General features: G+C 34.3%; 1 protein-coding gene across 1 annotated transcript in view; it reads left to right on the forward strand.

Annotated features, from left to right (window-relative positions):
* Nucleotides 1-20,998, forward strand: part of LOC308496883 (A disintegrin and metallopeptidase domain 3-like) — a gene marked incomplete at both ends in the record, with an annotated part of 140,333 nt that overhangs the window by 36,450 nt on the left and 82,885 nt on the right. Inside the window, 4 exons of the mRNA XM_081046667.1 lie at nt 46-117; nt 349-515; nt 2,733-2,814; nt 9,790-9,926. Coding sequence (XP_080902793.1) covers nt 46-117; nt 349-515; nt 2,733-2,814; nt 9,790-9,926 — 458 coding nt within the window. The remainder of the gene's footprint in view (nt 1-45; nt 118-348; nt 516-2,732; nt 2,815-9,789; nt 9,927-20,998) is intronic.

Here is a 20,998-nt window from a genome sequence, read left to right on the forward strand (position 1 = left end):
TTAGTAATTTTTGCTAGTGATTAAAAAACTGAATTTGTCTTTCAGTTTGATTATATGGGCTCTGAAGTGGCAGTTGCAACTGAGAATGTTGTCCATATCTTTAGTCTTATCAATACTGTAAGTATTTGTGTTTCACATTTAAATAATAAACATTCTTGTGAATGCAATAACATTGTTTGTATAAATAGCATTTACATTTTTATAAAAAGTTTAGTCCTACCAACCAGTTTCACCCACCAATGAATTTCATCTCCAAATAACGGTAAATTGAATATATTAGCATTATGTATAGAGATATGTTATATTTATAATTAACTAAAATGTATATCATGTATCTTCTGTTTTCAGATGTTTTCCCAGCTTAAAGTGACTGTTAAGTTAACATCTTTGGAACTCTGGTCAGATCAAAATAAGATTCCATCTGACAGGGATGCTAATGAAGTACTACAAAGATTTGTGTCATGGAAAGAAAAATTTTTGTTTCAAAGGTCCCATGATATGGCATTATTATTAATGTAAGTACCTTATTTGCATTGATGTAGAGTTTATAAAATTATTTGATATGTTAGTTATCAAAATTATGTACAAATTTATTATGTATAATGACAAGACACCTCAAAAAAAGAGTGTCTGAGTATTGTGTTGACAAAGTACAAAATATAAAAATCAGATAACAAGGTAAGACACTAAATTATGGTAGGCTATTATTCTCAGAGTGGTCTATTTACCTATGGAAATGTAATGAACTAGAATATGTAGAAAGTCTTGGGATAAACACGGAACCCTGTGGTTTTAAAGAGTTTCTCAGAGGTAAATAATTAAAACCATCATTTTGACATTAAATAAAATAAAAATAAGTTAACATAAAGCAATAATTGCATATAAGGCTAGTTACAAAACATTAAAATGATAATATGGTTACCTCCTGGTATTTCTATATTGACTAAAGATGTAGTTATTTAGTGCTCGCTAGGCAGCACATATACTAAAATTTGAACGATACAGAGATTAGCGTGGATCCTGCACAAGAATGATATGCAAATTCAGGAAGCGTTCCATATTTATTTATATTAATGCAGGACTTTCTAGGGGTAGAGAGGAAAAGAATACATAGTTGCTAGGGGTCTGGAATGAGATATACCACTGAGAAGGACAAAAGCCAAAGAAACATAATCTATTTTTCAATATTTCACTTTAGTGGTTTCTCAACCATCCTAGAGATGATAGGGCTATTTTAATTTAACAAGTATAAGAACTTAATAATCCTAGGGAGCAGCATTTGTGCCGCAGAGAATATAAGATCTTTGGAGAACATGAGTTGATAAATCAAACTAACCAAGTCAGCATCAATTTTCTTAATTAGGCCTTTAAAAATAAACTTGAATATTTTCAGAGAAATAAACAAATAACATAATGACAACCGTGTTTCCCTGAAAATAAGACCTAGCCAGACCATCAGCCATAATGTGTCTTTTGGAGCAAAAATAAATATAAGACTCTATATTATATTATATTATATTATATTATATTATATTATATTATATTATATTATATTACAATACATTACATTATATTACATTACATTACATTACATTATATTATAAGACCCAGTCTTACATTATATTAAAATAAGACCGGGTCTTATATTAATTTTTGCTCCAAAAGACGCATTGGAGCTGATGGTCCAGCTAGGTCTTATTTTCGGGGAAACATGGGAATCCTCTATCTTTAAAAATGCTGAAACTAAATTTTGAAAACTGTCAGGACTTGCAGTGGGCTTCTTGTGAGAACCTAAAAATGCAGGTAATGAGTAGATGGTTTCATCACAGCATGAGCACATCACCATTTTACTGGCTGCCTAGCTGCCATTTTTCTGGAAGTAAACAACAACAATAAAATCAGAATTTAAAGAGTACCTGAAGTAAACCAAACTTACAAACCTTGCTTGTGAATAAAGGAGTAGAGCATTATTACTGCAATGGTGAAATGTTTATCAGAGGAACTTCCTTCTCTCTGAATGCCTGTGGAATTACTTAAAAAACACTTCATTAAATGCTGTCTTGAATGGTTAAAAAAATAAATAAAGGTGTAGCTATTTAACTACTTGCACTATATCATTCAAGAGTCTTTATATAGATTTTTGTTTTAGTAATTTGATTATCTTAGATGAAAGAAGACAAAAACATAATTCTGAAGTCTTAAACAATATGGAATACATTTATAAATCTCTTTGCGTTTCCTGTGGAACCTAAGGTCAGATTTGGGGATTCAGAAGCATTAACTAAGAACTAAAACAAGTGAGGCACTTTGTACATCCTCTCTCTCTTTTTCTTTTAGTGAGTCTACTGCATATTCTGTTTCTTTCTCTTCTTGTCCTCCAATCAAACATTTTTACACACTTCAATGGTTCACTACGTGCAAATCATGGCCGTAAGCTATCCTGAGAATTATATAGATCCAGTGGTAACAGCAGTGTTGATTAATTTTTTTGGAAGGATTAGTCACCGGGTTCTGGACTGTGTTGTCAAATAATGTTAAAGTAGCCTTTAGACCCTAACTTTGTAGAAATGGGAGATTATGCAAATACAAAATGATTGACAGTATTAGACATGATATGTAATATTCATGTTTTAAAATAAACATAGCTTTATTGAGGAATGCAATTCTTAAAAGGTCATTAAGTTATTAATAATTTAAAATGCATTTATCCAAAGAAAAATTTTGTTATTTAGTTATAGGAACTATCCTAACTATGTGGGAGCAACCTATCATGGAATGGCATGTGATCCAAAGCTTTCTGCAGGAATTGCTCTGGTATGCATTTTACTCCCATCTCTTTAGTAGCTATGTAACGTTTTGAAAGTTAATATCCACTTCCAGGAATGAATGCACATATAGTGTATTTACCATGCTCCTTTAACAGATTTCCAGAAAATGCATTTTTATAGATTTTGAAACTGAAATGTCATAATTTTAAAAGAATTTTTATTATGGTAAAATACATATAAAATACACTATCTTAGCTATTTTTAAGTGTACAGTTCAGTAGTAAGTTTATTTGCATAGTTGTGAAACAGATCTCCAGAGTTTTTCAACTTACATAACTAGAAGTGTATCCTCTGAGCAACATGACTCCATTTCTCAAACCCTCTAACTGCTGGCAACCACTATTCTATTCTCTGCTTCTGCGAGTATGATATATTTAGATTCCACATATAAGGGAGATCACCCAACATTTGTCTTCTTCTTTCTGGCTTGTTTCACTTAGCATAGTGCCATCCACATACATCCGTGATTTTTTTCATTATTTTTATGGCTTAATATATTCCATGTGTTTATGTATGCATGTATGTAAGTATGTATGTATATACATATATTTTCCTTATCTATTCATCTGTCAATGGACACTTAGGTTGTTTCCATACCTTGGCTATTGTGAATAATGCTGCAGTAAGCATGGGAGTGCAGATATCTCTTTGAGATACCAATGTCAATTATTTTGGATATGTACCCAGAACGGGTTTCCTTGATCATATGGTAGTTATATCTTTAATATTTTGAGGTACCATCATACTGATTTCCATATTGCTTACACCATTTTATAATCCCACTAACAGTTCACTTATATTCATCAAAACATCACCAACACTTGTTATTTTCTCTGTGTGTTTTTTTTAATAGTAATCATCCTAATTGGCATGAGGTGATATTTCTTTGTGGTTTTAATTTTCATTTCTATGATTATTTGTGATATTGTCCATCTTTTCATATGCTTTTTACCTTTTTGTATATCACCTCTGGAGCAATGTCTATTCGAATCCCTAGGCCCCCACCCCTTTTTCTCATTATTATCACCTTTATTAAATAAATTATCCATTTTAACATTTTTGTATTCCAAGTTAAGTTTTCATCTTGCTTAGTTATAAACACATCTTTCTTTTAAAAATTATAAGGATTGGAGGGAAAAAGAAGGAAAAAAATTAAGATGAAATAAGTATAAGCTAGCAGAAATTGTAACTTATACAGAAGAACAAAATCAGAAAGGGAAAAAGAGACCAAATATATTTTATGATGTTTACTTTAGGTTACAAAATATATAATAACAAAAACTAATACTTATGTATTGTTTTTTAGATGAGAAAATATTAAGTATAAAATTTGCAACAACATGGATGGACCTAGAGAATATTATTCTAAGTGAAATAAGTCAGACTGATAAAGACAAATATATATGATCTCATTTATATGTGGAATCTGAGGAACAGAATAAATGAGCAAACAAAACAAGACTAGACTCAGAGATACAGAGAAAAAAACTAATGGCTGCTAAATGGGAGGGGTTTTAGGGATAGGGGAGAAGGTGAAGGGATTAGAAAGTGCAAATTGGTAGTCACAAAACAGTCATGGGGATGTGAAATACAGTATGGGGAATATAATCAATAATGTTGTAAAGATTATGTAGGGTGCTAGAGAGGTACTGGACATATTGGGAGGATCACTTCATAGATTGTGTAGATGCCTGACCACTGTGCTGCACACCTGAAGCTGAAATAGAATATTATTGAATGTCAACTATAATTATATATATACACACACACACACACACACACACACACACACACACACACACACATATATATGGTCACAGGTTGTAAAGTACAGTATAGTCAATGTTATTGTAACAGCTATATGCAATGTTGGAGGGGAGGTAGACTTGGGAGAAGTTATAACTTTGTGCTGGATATAAATGTCTGACCATTATGTTGTTTTGCATACCTGAAACTAATTAAAAATTATATTTAAAAAAGAATTAAAATAGCTAAACATTTTACACTTAGCCCCCCTTTTTTTAAAATTTAATTTAATTTAATTTTTACATCCCTCACACTGTGAACCCCCCTCCCCCCATCCACCACCACCCCGACCTCACACCGAGCCATCACATTATACACATAAAATTATAGTTGGCATTCATTAATGTCCACCCTCTGGTGTACAATGCCATGACCAGGCATCCACAGCATCCCTGAGGTGGCCTCCCAAATAGGACACATGTCCATCGGACACCCAACAAAATCCCCAAACACTATTCAATAAGTTCCCCAAAGTAATTTTCAAAAAACCCTGAGGCCATCCTGTGGTCACCAGCCGCCCCCCAATCCCTTCACCCTTCCCCCCATCCCTAACCCCCTCCCCCCCGCCCATCTAACAACTCTCGGTTTTTTGTGTCCCCAAAACTGTTTCTGATTAGTTCATACACATATTCTTTTCTTTAGATTCCGCATATAAGTAAGATCATATGGTACTTGTCTTTCTCTTTCTGACTTATTTCACTTAACATAATGTTCTCTAGATCCATCCATGTTGTTGCAAATGATAAGATTTCTTTTTTCTTTATGGCTGCGTAATACTCCATTGTATAAATGTACCACAGCTTCTTAATCCAGTCATCGACCAATGGGCATTTCGGTTGTTTCCATATCTTGGCTATTGTGTAAAGTGCTGCAATAAACATAGGAGTGCATACAGATTTTTGAATTGGAGTTTTGGATTTCTCTGGGTAAAATGTCCATACTGCCTAAGGCAATATGCATATTCAATGCAATTCCTATCAAACTACCAATGACGTTTTTCACAGAAATAGAACATATAATCCTGAAATTTATATGGGACCATAAAAGACCCCGGATAGCCTCAGCAATCTTGAGAAATAAGAACAAAGTGAGAGGTATAACGATACCTGATTTCAAACTATACTACAAGGCTACAGTAATCAAAACAGCATGGTACTGGCATAAAAATAGACACATAGATCAATGGAACAGAATAGAGAGTCCAGAAGTAAATCCATGCCTACATGCCCATCAAATCTACGACAATGGAAGCAAGAATGTACGATGGGGTAAAGACAGTCTGTTCAATAAGTGCTGTTGGGAAACCTGGAGAGACACATGCAAGAAAATGAAGCTGGACCACCTCCTCACACCATTTACAAAAATAAATTCAAAATGGCTTAAAGACTTAAATGTAAGATCTGAAACCATAAAATATCTTGAAGAAAATATGGGAAGAAACTTCATGGACATTACCCGGAGTAAGATTTTCACTGATATATCCCCTCGCGCGAGGGAAGTAAGAGAAAAAATAAACATGTGGGATTACATCAAACTAAAACGTTTTTTCACAGCAAAGGAAACCATCAATAAAACAAAAGGGATCCTACTGAATGGGAAAAGATATTTGCCAATGATATATCTGATAAGGGATTAATATCACAAATCTATAAAAAACTTACTCAACTCAACTCCAAAAAAACAAACAACCCAATTAAAAAATGGGCAGAGGACTTGAGGAGACATTTTTCTAAAAAGGACATACAGAAGGCAAGAAGACATATGAAGAAATGCTCAACCTCACTAACCATCAGAGAAATGCAAATAAAAACCACAATGAGATACCACCTCACCCCAGTCAAATTGGCTATCATCAATAAATCAACAAACAACAAATGCTGGCGCGGATGTGGAGAAAAGGGAACGCTAGTGCACTGTTGGTGGGATTGCAGATTAATGCAGCCACTATGGAAAACAGTATGGAGGTATCTCAGGAATCTGAAAATAGAACTACCCTATGATCCAGTAATTCCACTCTTAGCCCTTTTTTTTAAGTTGAGCTATTTGATTTCTTGTTTTTAAGTGGTAGGAGCTCTTTATATTATGATTGTTAACCCCTTATCAGATATATGATTTGCCAATATATTCTCCCATTCTGGAGATTGCTTTTATACTCTGTTAACTGTGTCCTTTGAAGCAAAAAAATTTAAATTTGGTGTAATCCTGTTTGTCTTTTTTTGCTTTTGTTGCCCATGTGTTTAATATTATATCCAAGAAATCATTGTCAAACTCAATGTCATCAAGTTTTCCTCTATATTTTCTTCTAGGAGTTTTATAGTTCTGGGTCTTATATTTAGACCTTTAATCCATTTTGAGTTAATTTTTTGTGTTTGGTATAAGGGTCAGACTTTATTATTTTCCATGTGGGTATCCAGTTTTCCCATTTATTTCACCATTTATTGAAGAGGCTTATCTTTTTCTCCATTGAGTATTTTTGTTGAAGAGATTGTTTTTTCCCCATTTTGTGGTCTTGGTACTCTTGTCGTAGATCATTTGACCATATATGTGAGGGTTAATTTCTAGGCTCTCTATTATACTCCAATGATCTATAGACTTGTCTTTAGACTAGTTCCACAGTTTTGATTCCTTTAACTTTGTACTATGTTTTGAAATCAGTAAATATGAATCTTTCAATTTTGTTCTTTTTTGAAAGTGTTATGATTATTCAGTGTCCATTGAGATTCCATATGAATTTTGAGATTTTTTCCCCCTATTTTTATCAACAAATGCTGTTGGGATTGTTGTAGAAATTGCATTGAATCTTCAGATCACTTGGTATTCATGACATCTTAACAACATATGTCTTCCAATTCATGGATATGGACTTTCTGTCCATTTATTTGTGTCTTCTGTAATTTCTTTCAGCAATAATTTGCAGTGTTCAGTATACAAATATTTTACCTCCTTCTTTAAGTTTATTCCTAAGTATTTCACTCTTTTTGATGATATTTTTAACTGGAATTATTTTCTAAATTCAGAAATTTCAGATTTTTAAATTTCAAATTTCAGAAACAATTTCAGATTGTTCGTTGTAAGTATATAGAAACACAATCAATTGTGTTAATTTTATATCTTGTAATTCATTTATTAGTTCTAAGAGTTTCTTTTATATGTTTTCTGCATTTAGGATCATGTCGACTGTGAACAGAGATAATTTTACTTACCAAGATAGAAGTGTTTTATTTATTTTATTGCTTAATTGCTCTGGCTAGGTCTTCCAATACTATGTTAAATGAAGTATTGAGAAAGAACATCCTGTCTTATTCTCTGTCATAGAGGAAAAATTTTCAGGATTTAACCATTGCGTATCATGTTACTTGTGAGCGTTTCATACACGTCATTTATTATGTTGAGGTAGTTTTCTCAGATTTCCATTTTGTTGAGTGTTTTTTATCACAAAAAAAGTGTTGAATCTTGTGGAATGCGTTTTCTGCATTAACTGAGATAATCATGTGGATTTTGCTCTTCCTTCTGTTAAAACGGTATGTCACATGATAGATTTTTGTATGTTACATAATCCTTGAATTCCGGGAAAAAAATCCCACTTGGTCATAGTGTATAATCCTTTTATGTGCTATTGAATTTGGTGTGCTACTATTTTGTTGAGGATTTTTGTATCAATATTTATCAGGGATATTGGTTTGTAATTTTGTTCTTGTTGAATGTTTTGGTATCAGGGTAATGCTGATCTCATAGAATGAGTTTGTGAGTGTTCTTCGATTCTGTGGGAAAGTTTGAGGAAGATTGTTATTAAATCCTCATTAAATGTTTGGTAGAATTTACCAGTAAAGCCATCATCAGTTCCTGCACTTGTTTTTGTTGTTGCGAGGTTTTTGATTACTACTTCAATCTCATTACTAGTAATTGGTCTGTTCACATTTTCTGTTTCTCATGATTAAGTCTTGATAGGTTGTGTATATCTGGAAGTTTTTCTTTTTCTTTTAGCTTATTAATAACCTGAATATAGTAAGGTGTTGAACGTTGGTCTCGAATATAATGAATACAAACATGCACCAATATGTCACTGAGGTCAGCACCTGACTGCTTATATGATGGTGGTCCCGTAAGATTATAATGGAGCTGAAAAATTACCATAATCTAATAAGGTTGTAGCCATTGTAACATCACAGCGCAAGACATTACTCTCGTGTTTGTGGTGATGCTGGGATAAGCAAACCTACTGCACTGCCAGTCATATGAAAGTATAGCAATACAGTACATAATACTTGATAATAAAAGTAAACACCAATGTTATTGGTTTATGTATACTATATTATACTTTTTATTATTTTAGAGGGTATACTCTTTCTACTTATCAAAATAAGTTTGCTGTAAAACATTATGCCACGTTACACTACCAGAGCAGCCTCATACATCTTGTGTTTACTGCATCTCTGAATTGTAGCACTTTAGTGTTTGATTTAAGACAAAAGAAATGCTACTTGCCATTAGAAAAAATTAGTTTTATTTTCTCTCCTAAAAATATTTCTAAAATAAAAACTTCTAATTCAATCCTTAAGAGTTTGTGTATTTTTTCCAAGTGTTCCTGGGAAATTATATGGTTACTGAAACAATGCTTATTTTTCTCAAAAAATTTTTAAAGTTTATTAGAATTTAAATTAGTAACATGTAATAAAAACATACCCTGTTTCCCCGAAAGTAAAACCTAGCTGGACAATCAGCTCTAATGCATATTTTGGAGTAAAAATTAATATAAAACCTGGTATTATATATCATATCATATCATATCATATCATATCATATCATATCATATCATACCCGGTCTTATAGTAAAAATAAGACCAGGTCTTATTTAATTTTTGCTCCAAAAGACGCATTAGAGCTGATTGTCTGGCTAGGTCTTATTTTCGGGGAAACAGGGTAGTAGCTTTAATTTTGTTACACGTCAATGCCATTTGGATTAAAAATACTATTGCTCAAAAAACATACAACTTACCTAGTTTTTGTTTTCCTTATTTCTAAGAAGATGATGAACTTTGGTGTACTAGTTTCTCAAATTTGTATCTGCATTTAGGTAACATGCCCACAAGTTATTGAAAAGTTCAAAGGAGTGAAGAAATAACTTAGGCAACAAATTTTTTTTTTTTGTCTTTAGTATCCAAAGAGAATAACTTTAGAAGCATTTTCAGTTGTTCTGGCACAGTTGCTTGGAATTAATCTGGGATTAACATATGATGACATCTATAGTTGTTACTGTCCAGGAACTACATGCATTATGAATCCTCAAGCACTGTAAGGTGTTATTTTTATCAAATCTATATTTTCTCTTGGGAAATGTTTGTAGTAGTCCTTGATGTATAATTTTTGACAATATAATTTGAGTAAGAATATTTTTATTAAATACATATGTACTTTTTTGGTGCTTATCAAAGAAAATGAGTATTTTATATTGTAGAAAAAGTACTTTAGTTCTATATTCAATGTTGTAGTATAGAAACAAAGTGGATGTTGATAATGACTTTTTGGGGTTAACTGGAGTGTTGAGATGAGATTCACTTATTCATTCTAAAAATATGTAATAAGCATTTATTCTGTCGTAGGATTGTGTCTGTCTTACCAATGGTTAACAAGAGAGATAAGTCTTAAATATCTTATATTAGTTTTCAGGGACAGAGAATTTAAAAGTGGTCATAAGAATAATCAAAATATAAACAGTTTATGATAATAGTTTGCCAAGAAGGAAATGCATAGGGAATATATGCAGAGAGGAAACATTCTAATAAAGTGCTCTAAGAAAGTTTCTCTGAAAAAATAATTATGTTGGGACCTGAAAGAGAAAGAATGAATCTGGTTATGTAAAAAGAACTTGTTGAAAACTTTTTGTGGTAAGCAAGTGAGCAATACTTGGATAGCAAGAAACTTGAGAAACTCAACAGACTCAATAAGGAGATTGGAGGAGGGGGTAAACATAAAAAAAGGAAAGAAATAGCTGGGAGTATAAGAAAGAATATATAAGACATAAGGAAAAGAAAGTAAAATGCAATGCGGCTAAAGAACAATGAGTCAGGGGAAGAAGTTCAGGAGGTAACATGGGATATGGAGGATAGAGCCTGATAATGTAATTATGATGCAAGATTTGGAATTTTATGATCAATATAACAAGACACATTTAAATTGATTTATGCTTTATGGATAATAAAATTATCTTCAAATAAATGTAAACTATATCAGAGGGAACATCAATATAGCAACATTTGGAGATGAATCTCATAATAATTATAGCAGTTTACTAAGATTGAGAGAAAGGGAACTGTCAAGAATTATGTGTAGGTTTTTGGATATCACAATTTATTAATAGATACAGAAACAGGCAAATAATTTAGGAAAGGAGAAAAATGGGGGTAAATCTTGAGGCCGTATTTATGTTACATTGGGGGGTCTGAGTCATCTGTTAGAGTTTAGTGCACAGTTATGCACACACACGTGAGTTCTGACAATTAAGTTCGCAAACTTGTTGCAACGATGTTGATAACCTTTTGTGATATCAGAGGGATTATTCATTACGAATTTGTACCAAATGGACAAACAGTTAACCAAGTTTACTATTTGGCAGTGCTGAAAAGTCTGCGTGACAAAGTTAGACGACCTGAACTTTTCGCCAACAATTCGTGGCTCTTACATCATGACAATGTACCAGCTCACCCGTCACTGTCTGTGAGGGAGTTTTTAGCCAGTCAACAAATAACTGTATTGGAACACCCTCCCTACTCACCTGATCTGGCCCCCAATGACTTCTTTCTTTACCCGAAGATAAAAGAAATATTGAAAGGAAGGTATTTTGGTGACATTCAGGACATCAAGGGTAATACGATGACAGCTCTGATGGCCATTCCAGAAAAAGAGTTCCAAAATTGCTTCGAAGGGTGTACTAGACGCTGGCATCAGTGCATAGCTTCCCAAGGGGAGTACTTTGAAGGTGACTGTAGAGATATTCAGCAATGAGGTATGTAGCACTTTTTCTAAGAGTCTCAAACTTAATTGTCTGACCTTGTATGTCAGGCTCTCAGAGGTCAAGGGGTCTAGAATGTGTGAACTATCAAAAGATGGAGCTTTGCATACTTGTCATATTTATAGGCCAATTGAGGAAAAAGCAGTGACATGGATGAGTAGGAACAGGACGGAAGAAAATATTAGAAGAACCAAGACAAAATGGACTCTTACCTGGGTTGGGAGTGGGGACTGTGTTTTAAGAATATGGGAGATGGAAAAAATTGACTTTGGGTGGATAACATACAATGGGATATATAGATGATGTATTATATAGAATTGTACACTTGAAACCTATATAATTTTACTAACCAATATCACCCCAATAAATTTAATAATTTTTTTTAAAAAAGAATAAGGAGAGGATGGAAGTCAAATGGTAAAAATGTCAGCAAAAAAAAAAAAAAGAAAAAAGAAAAGAAAAAGCATATTGTACGTTTTTAAAACTGGAATGCACCAATGATACCAGCAGGTGGGGCCGATACACTGACAAAATAATACCTGCATGCAGTAATAGCTGTGTAGGAGGAAATAAAAGGAACACAATGAGACCTTTAAAAGTCTTACAGACTTGGGAGCTCAATAATTGTTCACTAATTTACTCGCCAACAAGTCACCCCCATTGTGACTGAAATATCAGTTAGTTCATGCCATCACAGGAGCCAAAATTGTTGGGGATATTGCAAATTGCAGGTGTGAGCAAAAGGACAGAACATTTCCTAAGATGCTGGTTTGGCTTTGGTCTCTGTTCTTTAAAAATCTAATAACAATGAGCACATAGCTCCCAGATAATACGTTTTTTAATGAGAGTTTATTGGGGTAACAATTGTTAATAAAGTTACATAGATTTCAGGTGTAAAATTCTGTAATACATCATCTATATATCACATTGTGCGTTCACCACCCAGAGTCAGTTCTCCTTCCTGAATCACCATGATCCCATTTACCCTCATCTACCACCTCCCCTTCCCCCTTACTCTCTGGTAACCACCAAACTATTGTCTGTGTCTATGAGATTTTGTTTCTTCATTTATTTGTCTTGTTCCTTTGTTGTTTTCAGTTTTATATACCACATATCAGTGAAATCATATGGTTCTCGAATTTTTCTGTCTGACTTATTTCACTTAGCATGATAATCTCAAGATCCACCCATGTTGTCACAAAAGGCACTATTTCATCTTTTCTTATGGCAGAGTAGTATTCCATTGTGTACATATATGACAACTTCTTTGCCCATTCATCTATCGAAGGACACTTTGGTTGTGTCCATGTCTTGGCCACTGTAAAGAAAGCTGCAATGAACATCAGAGTACATATATCTTTACGGATAAATGTTTTCAGGTTTTTTGGGTGGATACCCAAGTGAGGGATTGAGGCTCATATGGTAATTGTATTTGTAATTTTTTGAGGAACCTCCACACTGCCTTCCATAGCGGCTGCACCAGTCTGCATTCCCACCAACAGTGTATGAGAGTTCCTTTTTCTCCACAGCCTCTCCAACACTTGTTATTATTTGTCTTGTTGATGATAGCCATTCTAACTGGTATGAGGTGATATCTCATTGTGATTTTTATTTGCATTCCTCTTATGATTAGTGATGTTGAGCATTTTTTATATGTCTATTTGCCATTTGTATGTCCTCTTTGAAGAAATGTCTGTTGAGGTCCTCTGCACATTTTTTAATTGGATTGTTTGGGTTTTTATTGTTGAGTTGTATGAGTTCCTTATATATTTTGGATATTAGCCCCTTATCAGAGGCATTGTTTGCAAAATTCTCAAAAATCTTCTCCCATTAGGTTGGTTGCCTCTTTATTTTTTCGATGGTTTATTTTGCTTTGCAGAAGCTTTTTAGTTTGATATAGTCGCATTTGTTTATTTTAGCTTTTATTTCTCTTGCTTTTGAGGTCAAATTCATAAAATCCTCTTGAACCCAGGGTCCATAAGTTTGGTACCTATGTTTTCTTCTATGCAGTTTATTGTTTCGAGTCTTATGTCCAGTTGTTTGATCCATTTTGAATTAATTTTGGTACACAGTGACAGATAGCAGTCTAGTTCATTTTTTTGCATGTGGCTTTCCAATTCTCCCAGCACCATTTACTGAAGAGTCTGTATTTCTCATTGTATGTTTTTGGATTCTTTGTCGAAAATTATCTGTCCATATTTATGTGGGTTTCTTTCTGGGTTCCTGATTCTATTCCATTGATCGATGTGTCTGTTTTTCTGCCAATTACCATACTGGTTTGATTATTGTTACCCTGTAGTACAAGATGAAGTCAGGGAGTGTGATACCTCTAGCAGTGTTCTTTTTTCTTAGGATTGCTTTGGCTTTTTGGGGCCTTTTGTGGTTTCATACAAATTCTGATGATTTTTTTTTTTTATTTCTTTTCAAAATGCCATTGGGATTTTGATAGGGATTCCATTAAATCTGTATATTGCTTTGAGTAATATGGCCATTTTAACTATGTTGATTCTTCCAATCTGTGAATACGGAATGTCTTTCCATTTCTTTTTGGCTTCTTCAATTTCTTTAAAATGTCTTATAGTTGTCAGTGTATAGGTCTTTCACATCCTTTGTTAAGTTTAATCCTAAGTATGTTATTTTTTTTGTTGCAATTGCAAAAGGAATGTTTTGTTTTGTTTCTTTTTGTAAGATTTCATTGTTAGTATATAGGAATGCAATGGACTTTTGTATGTTGATTTTGTAGCCGTCAACTTTACTGTATTCATTGATTGTTTCTAATAGCTTTTTGGTGGAGTCTTTAGGGTTTTCTACATATAGCATCATGCATTCTGCAAAAAGTGACAATTTAACCTCTTCATTCCCAATTTGGATGCCTTTTATTTCTTTCTCTTGCCTGATTGACCTGGCATGGACAGGTTTAACAATATGTTGAAAAGCAGAAGTGATAAGGGACAGCTCCGTCATGTTCCTGAACGTAAGGCAAAGGGCTACAGTTTTTCACCAGTAATTATGATATTAGTTGGGGGTTTGTCATATATGGCCTTTATTATGTTAAGGTATTTTCCTTCTTTACCTATTTTATTAAGTGTTTTAATCATAAATGGATGTTGTATCTTGTCAAATGCTTTTTCTGCATCAATTGATAGAATCATATGCTTTTTGTCCTTTATTTTGTTTATGTGATGTATCACATTGATGGATTTGCGGATGTTGAACCATCCTTGTGCCCCGGGGATGAATCCCACTTGGTCTTGATGTATAATCTTTGTAATATATTGTTGCATTTGATTTGCTAGAATTTTGTTTAGGAATTTTGTTTCTGTATTCATCAGAGATATTGGTCTGTAGTTTTCTTTTTTGTGTTATCCTTACCAGGTTTTTTATCAGAGTAATGTTGGCCTCATAAAATGAGTTAGGGAGCATTGTCTCTTATTCAATTTTTTGGAAGTGTTTGAATAGGACTGGTATTAGATCCTCTTTGAATGTTTAGTAGAATTCACTAGTGAAGCCATCTGGTCCTGGACTTTTGCTTTTGGGAAGGTTTCAGATGATTGATTCAATTTCCTTACTGTTAATCGGTCTTTTTAGATTTCCAATGCTTCGTGAATCAGCCTAGGAAGGCTATATGTTTCTAAGAACATGTCCATTTCTTCTAGGTTATTGAATTTGGTGGCCTATAGCCCTTCATAGTTTTTGGATAATCCTTTGTATTTCTGTGGCATCCGAAGTAACTTCCCCTCTTTCATTTCTCATTTTGTTTATTTGTGTATTTTCTCTTTTTATCTTAGTGAGTCTAGCCAAGGGTTTATCAATTTTATTAATCTTTTGAAAGAACCAGCAATTTGTTGCATTCATTTTTCTGTTGTCTTTTTGTTCTCTATTTCATTTAGTTATGCTCTGATTTTTATTATTTCTTTTCTTCTGCTGACTTTGGGTTTCATTTGTTCTTCTTTTTCTAGTTCTTTAACGTGCAATGTGAGGTTATTTAGCTGGGATTTTTCTTTTTTCTTGAGATAGGCCTGTGATGATATAAATTTCCATCTTAAAACAGTTTTCATTGTATCCCCAAAATTTTGGTAGGATGTATTTTCATTGTCATTTGTTTTGATCTCTCCTCTTCTTTCTTCTTTGACCCACTCATTCTTTAAAAGTATGTTGTTTAATCTCCACATATTTGTGGCTTTCCCTGCTTTCTTTTTGCAGTTGATATCCAATTTCAAAGCCTTTTGATAAGAGAATATGCTTGATATGATTCAATCTTCTTAAATTTGCTGAGGCTAGTTCCAATATATGGTCTATCCTTTAGAATGTTCTGTGTGCATTCTCCATGTATAGTCTGATGTTTTAGGTTGAAGTGCTCTATAAATGTCAATTATATCCATTTGGTATAATGTGCAATTTGGGGCTGATATTTCCTTATTTATTTTCTGTTTGGATGATCTATCCATAGCTATCCATGATGTATTTAGGTCTCCTACTATAATTGCGTTTTTGTCGATTTCTCCCTTTTGTTCTGTTAGTAGTTGCTTTGTATATTTTAGTGCCCCCTGATTGGAGGCATAAATATTGATGACTGTCTTCTTGTCGTATAGTCACCTTTATCATTATGAAATATCCATCTTTGTGTCTTGTTACCTTTTTTATCCTGAAGTCTGTTTCATCTGATATCAGTATGACTACACCTGATTTTCTCTGAATACCATTTGCTTGGAGTGTCAGTTTCCACTTTTTCACTTTTAGTCTATATTTGTTCTTACAGCTGAGATATGTCTCTTGGAGGCAGCATATGGTTGGGTTTAGTTTGTTGATCCAATCTCCTATTCTGTGACTTTTTATTAGTGAGTTCAGTCCATTTACATTTAGGGTGACTATTGATATATAAGGATTTCCTATCATTCTATTTCTGGTTTTCTGGTAGGTCTGTGTCTCCATTGTTTCTTTTCCTTTTTGTTGCTGTCTATTATTCCAGTGTGGTGATATTCTGTGATTTTTTTTTCCTCTGTTTCTTCTTTTTTATGTTATATATTTGTTCTGGATTTTTTTTTAATGGTTACCATTAAGTTTATGTAAAATAAAGTTTCATATTTAGAGTATTCCATTTTCTTCAATAGCTTACTTTCTCCATTCCCCTATGCCAGTTCAGACCTTTACTCTCTCCACTTTTGTATTTCGGTTGTCACAAATTATCCCCATTTAGGCTGTGAGTTGATTTATTCACTGCAGTAGCAAGTGATCTTTTTCCATTTTTTCTACGTGTTTTTTTTTTCTTCTTTACCTTGTTTGTTATGTTTAAATGTATAATGTCTTATTATGTGTAGGGGTTGCCATTTCCTGGCTCTGTCTGTCTGTTCATAATACTACTCATGGTTTTGTATATTTTGCTTTTTTGTTTCAGGTTGAAGGGCCTCCTCCAGTATTTCTTGTAGTGATGGTTGTGTGTTAGAAAATTCCCTCAGCTTCTGTATGTCTGGAAAGGTCTTTATTTTTTCTTCATATCTAAAGGATATCTTTGCTGGATATATTATTCTTGGCTCATACTTCTCTCTTTCAATAGTTTGAATATTTGAGCCATTATCTCCTGGCTATAATGTGCCTTGAAGAAGGCCTGTTGGGATTGAGGTAATTAGGTATTCTGTTTGCTTTTTGGATTTGAAAATCCAGTTCTTTCTACAATTTTAGGAAGTTCTCATTAGCAGTTTGAATATACTCTCTGTTCCCTTCTCCCTTTCTTCTCCTTCTGGTATGCCCATTATTCTGATATTGCTCTTTCTGATGGAGTCAGGAAATTTATACAGAGTTCTTTCATTTCTTTTACGTCTCAAATGTCTTTCTTCTTCCATCCGTGTCATTTCCCGATTTCTATCTTCGATGTCACTATTTTTTTCTTCCATCTGGCCAGCTTTATTACCAAAGTTGGCTATTTCATTCTTCATTTACTTTATTGAGTTCTTAATCTCCCAAAATTTTATTTGGTTGCTTTTATTTAAATTGCAATCTCTGGTAAAATGTTCATTTTGTTCTCTGATTGTGTTTCTGAGTACATTAAACTGCCTGTCTGTGCTTTCTTGTATCTCGTTGAGTTTTTTCTAAACTGCAATGCTGAATTTTCTTTCATGTAAGTTACATATTTCCATGTCTTTAAGTTCATTTTCTGGAGACTTTTCATTTTCTTTCTGAGCTGCCTTGTTTCCTTGCTTTTTTCATGGCAATTAATAAATTATTATTTCTCTTCCTAAGCATCTATAGAAGTGGGTTCTTCAACAGTTTGGTAGCTTTTTTTTTGCTTTCCAGTAGGTGTTGGTAGAATGCTTTATTTTCTCTAAGATTGCAGCCTTTTATTCTCTCTCATGCTGTCGTGTTGTATTTTCTCTGCTGTTCTGGCTTCTCATACAATGGGGGTATTCCGTGGAAGGTGGGCTTCTGTTCTATGAGTAGGTCACCTGGGTCTCAGGGCACCCACTCTGTTGGGGGATGTGGAGAGCTTCTGAAGTTCTGAAGCTCTTCCTGCACCAGATTCAGGACCTGTGTATTTCAGCTATTCTGTGTACCCCTGCAGGGATCCTCCCAGATATTTGGGGGCAGGGGTGCAGTGTGTTGTGAGAAGTGGCTCTGAGCAATAATGGCAACCACCAGCACAGCCAATCCTGCACCCAAGGCTCCCTTTCGTTTGCCAGAATTAGTTGGGCCATGAGTTCTTGGCTGTGGGATGCAGTTCCTAGAAGTGCAAGTATTTTGTTCTTTTCATCTGACACTGCTACTGTTCTGCTTCTAGCACTGGGCAGGTGGGGGTGGGGAGAGCTCTGGAAGGTTAGGGAGTGGTAGGTTCGGCTCTGTGCCTGTGCCTTTCATCCTCTGCTTGACATTGAGGTCTTAGACTGCTGTTTTCACCCTTCTTTCCTCATTCTTTGCCCTGCGGTCTCTGCGGTCAGCGTTGGGTTCAGCGGTGTTATGTGCTGATTCCTCAGACTGGAATGTGGGCCATAAGGGGAGTGCTAGCAGTCCAAATTCTTCCCTCTCCAGCAATTGCTGTAGCCCTGGAGTGCAACCAGCTCAGAGCTCTGAGCTTGGTCTGCGTTCTGCAGCCTGCCTGGCTCACATCCCTGCACTTCCCCCTGCCTGCCTCCCCTACTCTCCCAATTTGCCCACCTTTGATGATTTCAGTCGTGGATCTTAATTTTGCTGTGCAGGGAGTCCCTTGTGGAATTATAGCTGTTCATTTGATGTAAATTCCAGGGGAGATTTCAAGAAGCTCACCTCCTCTGCCATTTCTATGATGTGATCCTAGATAATTTTTAAAAAATACTATTCTCCACTAAAAGCAACTGAGTCACCTTGGAGAAATGATTGATTCCAGGGCTAAGGCAGAGAACATATAAATGACCCTGAAACATCTTGCATCAGAACATAAAATGGTGTCAAAGAATGATGGATATTTATCAAAGGGACAGAAGAAGCAGGACTATAGCCAAATATGTGACAAGTTGAATGTTGTTAATAATAATTATAATCAATTATTATAACCCATTTAGTATAATAGGAAAACATAATTCCATATTCATATAAATACATGAATGAATAAATTGGAAAGATAGAAATGGTATATTTATGTAAAACCAAAGTATTTTTCTCCAAATAATTATTAACTGATAAGGAAAAAAAGTAATTTTAGAGTGAAGACTGGCAGATATGCCTTTAATCAGCTGATCAGACTGACTTTTATCAGTAATATAACAAATTGAAATTACGTGCCAGTTGTTAGGATATAGTGAAATAAACTAAGCAACACTCTTGTGATGATGTTGCCAAGCAAAATGTATAACCTCAGTCTAATTATGAGGAAACATTTCATAAACCAAAATTGAGGGACATTTAACCAAATAATCAGTCTGTAACCATAATACTTTTGAGGTCATGAAATCCAACAAAAACATAGGTAACTAAACTAAGGGGACATGAGAACTAAATGCAATGTTTGATTCTGAACTGTATGAAGTTCTGACAATTAAATTTATGAACTTGCCACGATGCACTTACATTGGCAGCACTGTACGAACAGCTCGGTAAGGTTTCAGAACCTTGGTACATCAGTGTCTCACAGCTATGTTCATGTTGACGTGAGGTGGTATCTTGACGAGTGGCATATTGTTGTTGATTGTTTTCATGTGCCACAAGGAGAATGTCTGAGCTTGAATTAGAGCAATTAAAAAACATTAAATTTTTTGTTAAACTTGCAGGAGTGGAAGTGAAATCAGAGACCTGTAAGTCCAAGTTTATGGGGATAGTGCCATGAAGAAAATGGCAGTGTACAGATGGATTAAACATTTCTCTGAGGGGAAAGAATGTGTCACTGATGAAGAGAGGTCAGGATGGCCAGTAACTAGCAGAACTGACAAAAACATTGCAAAAATTTGTCAAATTGTATGTCAAAATTTTCAGCTGACTGTGAGAAGTAGACCAAGTAAACATTGATAGAGAAACAGAAAAATCTTAACTGAAAATCTTGGCATGAGAAAGGTATGTGCAAAAATGATCCAAAAGCAGCTCACTGATGAACAAAAGCAAAGGAGAATCAAAATTTGCCAATACCTTTTGGAGAGGCAAGAGGATGTTTGGACCCATGTTATCACTGGTGATGAAACATGGCTGTACAGTAAGACCCTGAAACAAAGTGTCAAAGTGCACAAAGGAAATCAGCCAATTCCCCACGACCAAAAGATTTCTGTCAGTCCAAATCAAGAGTCAAAACAATCTTGCTAATTTTTTTTATATCAGAGGGATTATTCATTATGCATTCATACCAACTGGACAAACAGTTAACCAAGTTTACTATTTGGAAGTGCTGAGAAGGCAGCATGAAAAAGTTAGACAAAAACCACCTGAAGTTTTCACCAACAATTCATGGCTCTTGCATCACAACAATGCACCACCTCACACAGCACTGTCTGTGATGGAGTTTTTAGCTAGTCAACAAATACCGTATTTCCCCCGAAATAAAACCTAACCAGAAAATAAACCCTAGCATGATTTTTCAGGATGCTCATAATATAAGCCCTACCCCTAAAATAAGCCGTTAAGATTGATAACCAGACAGACCCATTTAGTACATCCATTACAACACACGATGGATGTATTGAATTATATAATAATAATATTAATATATAATTAAATATAAATAAATAATATTATTGACATCAATATACTTAAAATAAATGATAATGTAAATTATAAGTATTTGTATATACCCAATCGGGTGCCTTTGGAAGAGAGGTAAACGCCTATGTAAACAGATGAACTTGAGACTGTAGAATGACCAATCAGAGTACAGACACAATGCATACAGACACGCTTGATAATG

Source organism: Rhinolophus hipposideros (genome assembly GCF_964194185.1).
Source record: "Rhinolophus hipposideros genome assembly, chromosome: 4".
Lineage (NCBI taxonomy): Eukaryota > Metazoa > Chordata > Mammalia > Chiroptera > Rhinolophidae > Rhinolophus > Rhinolophus hipposideros.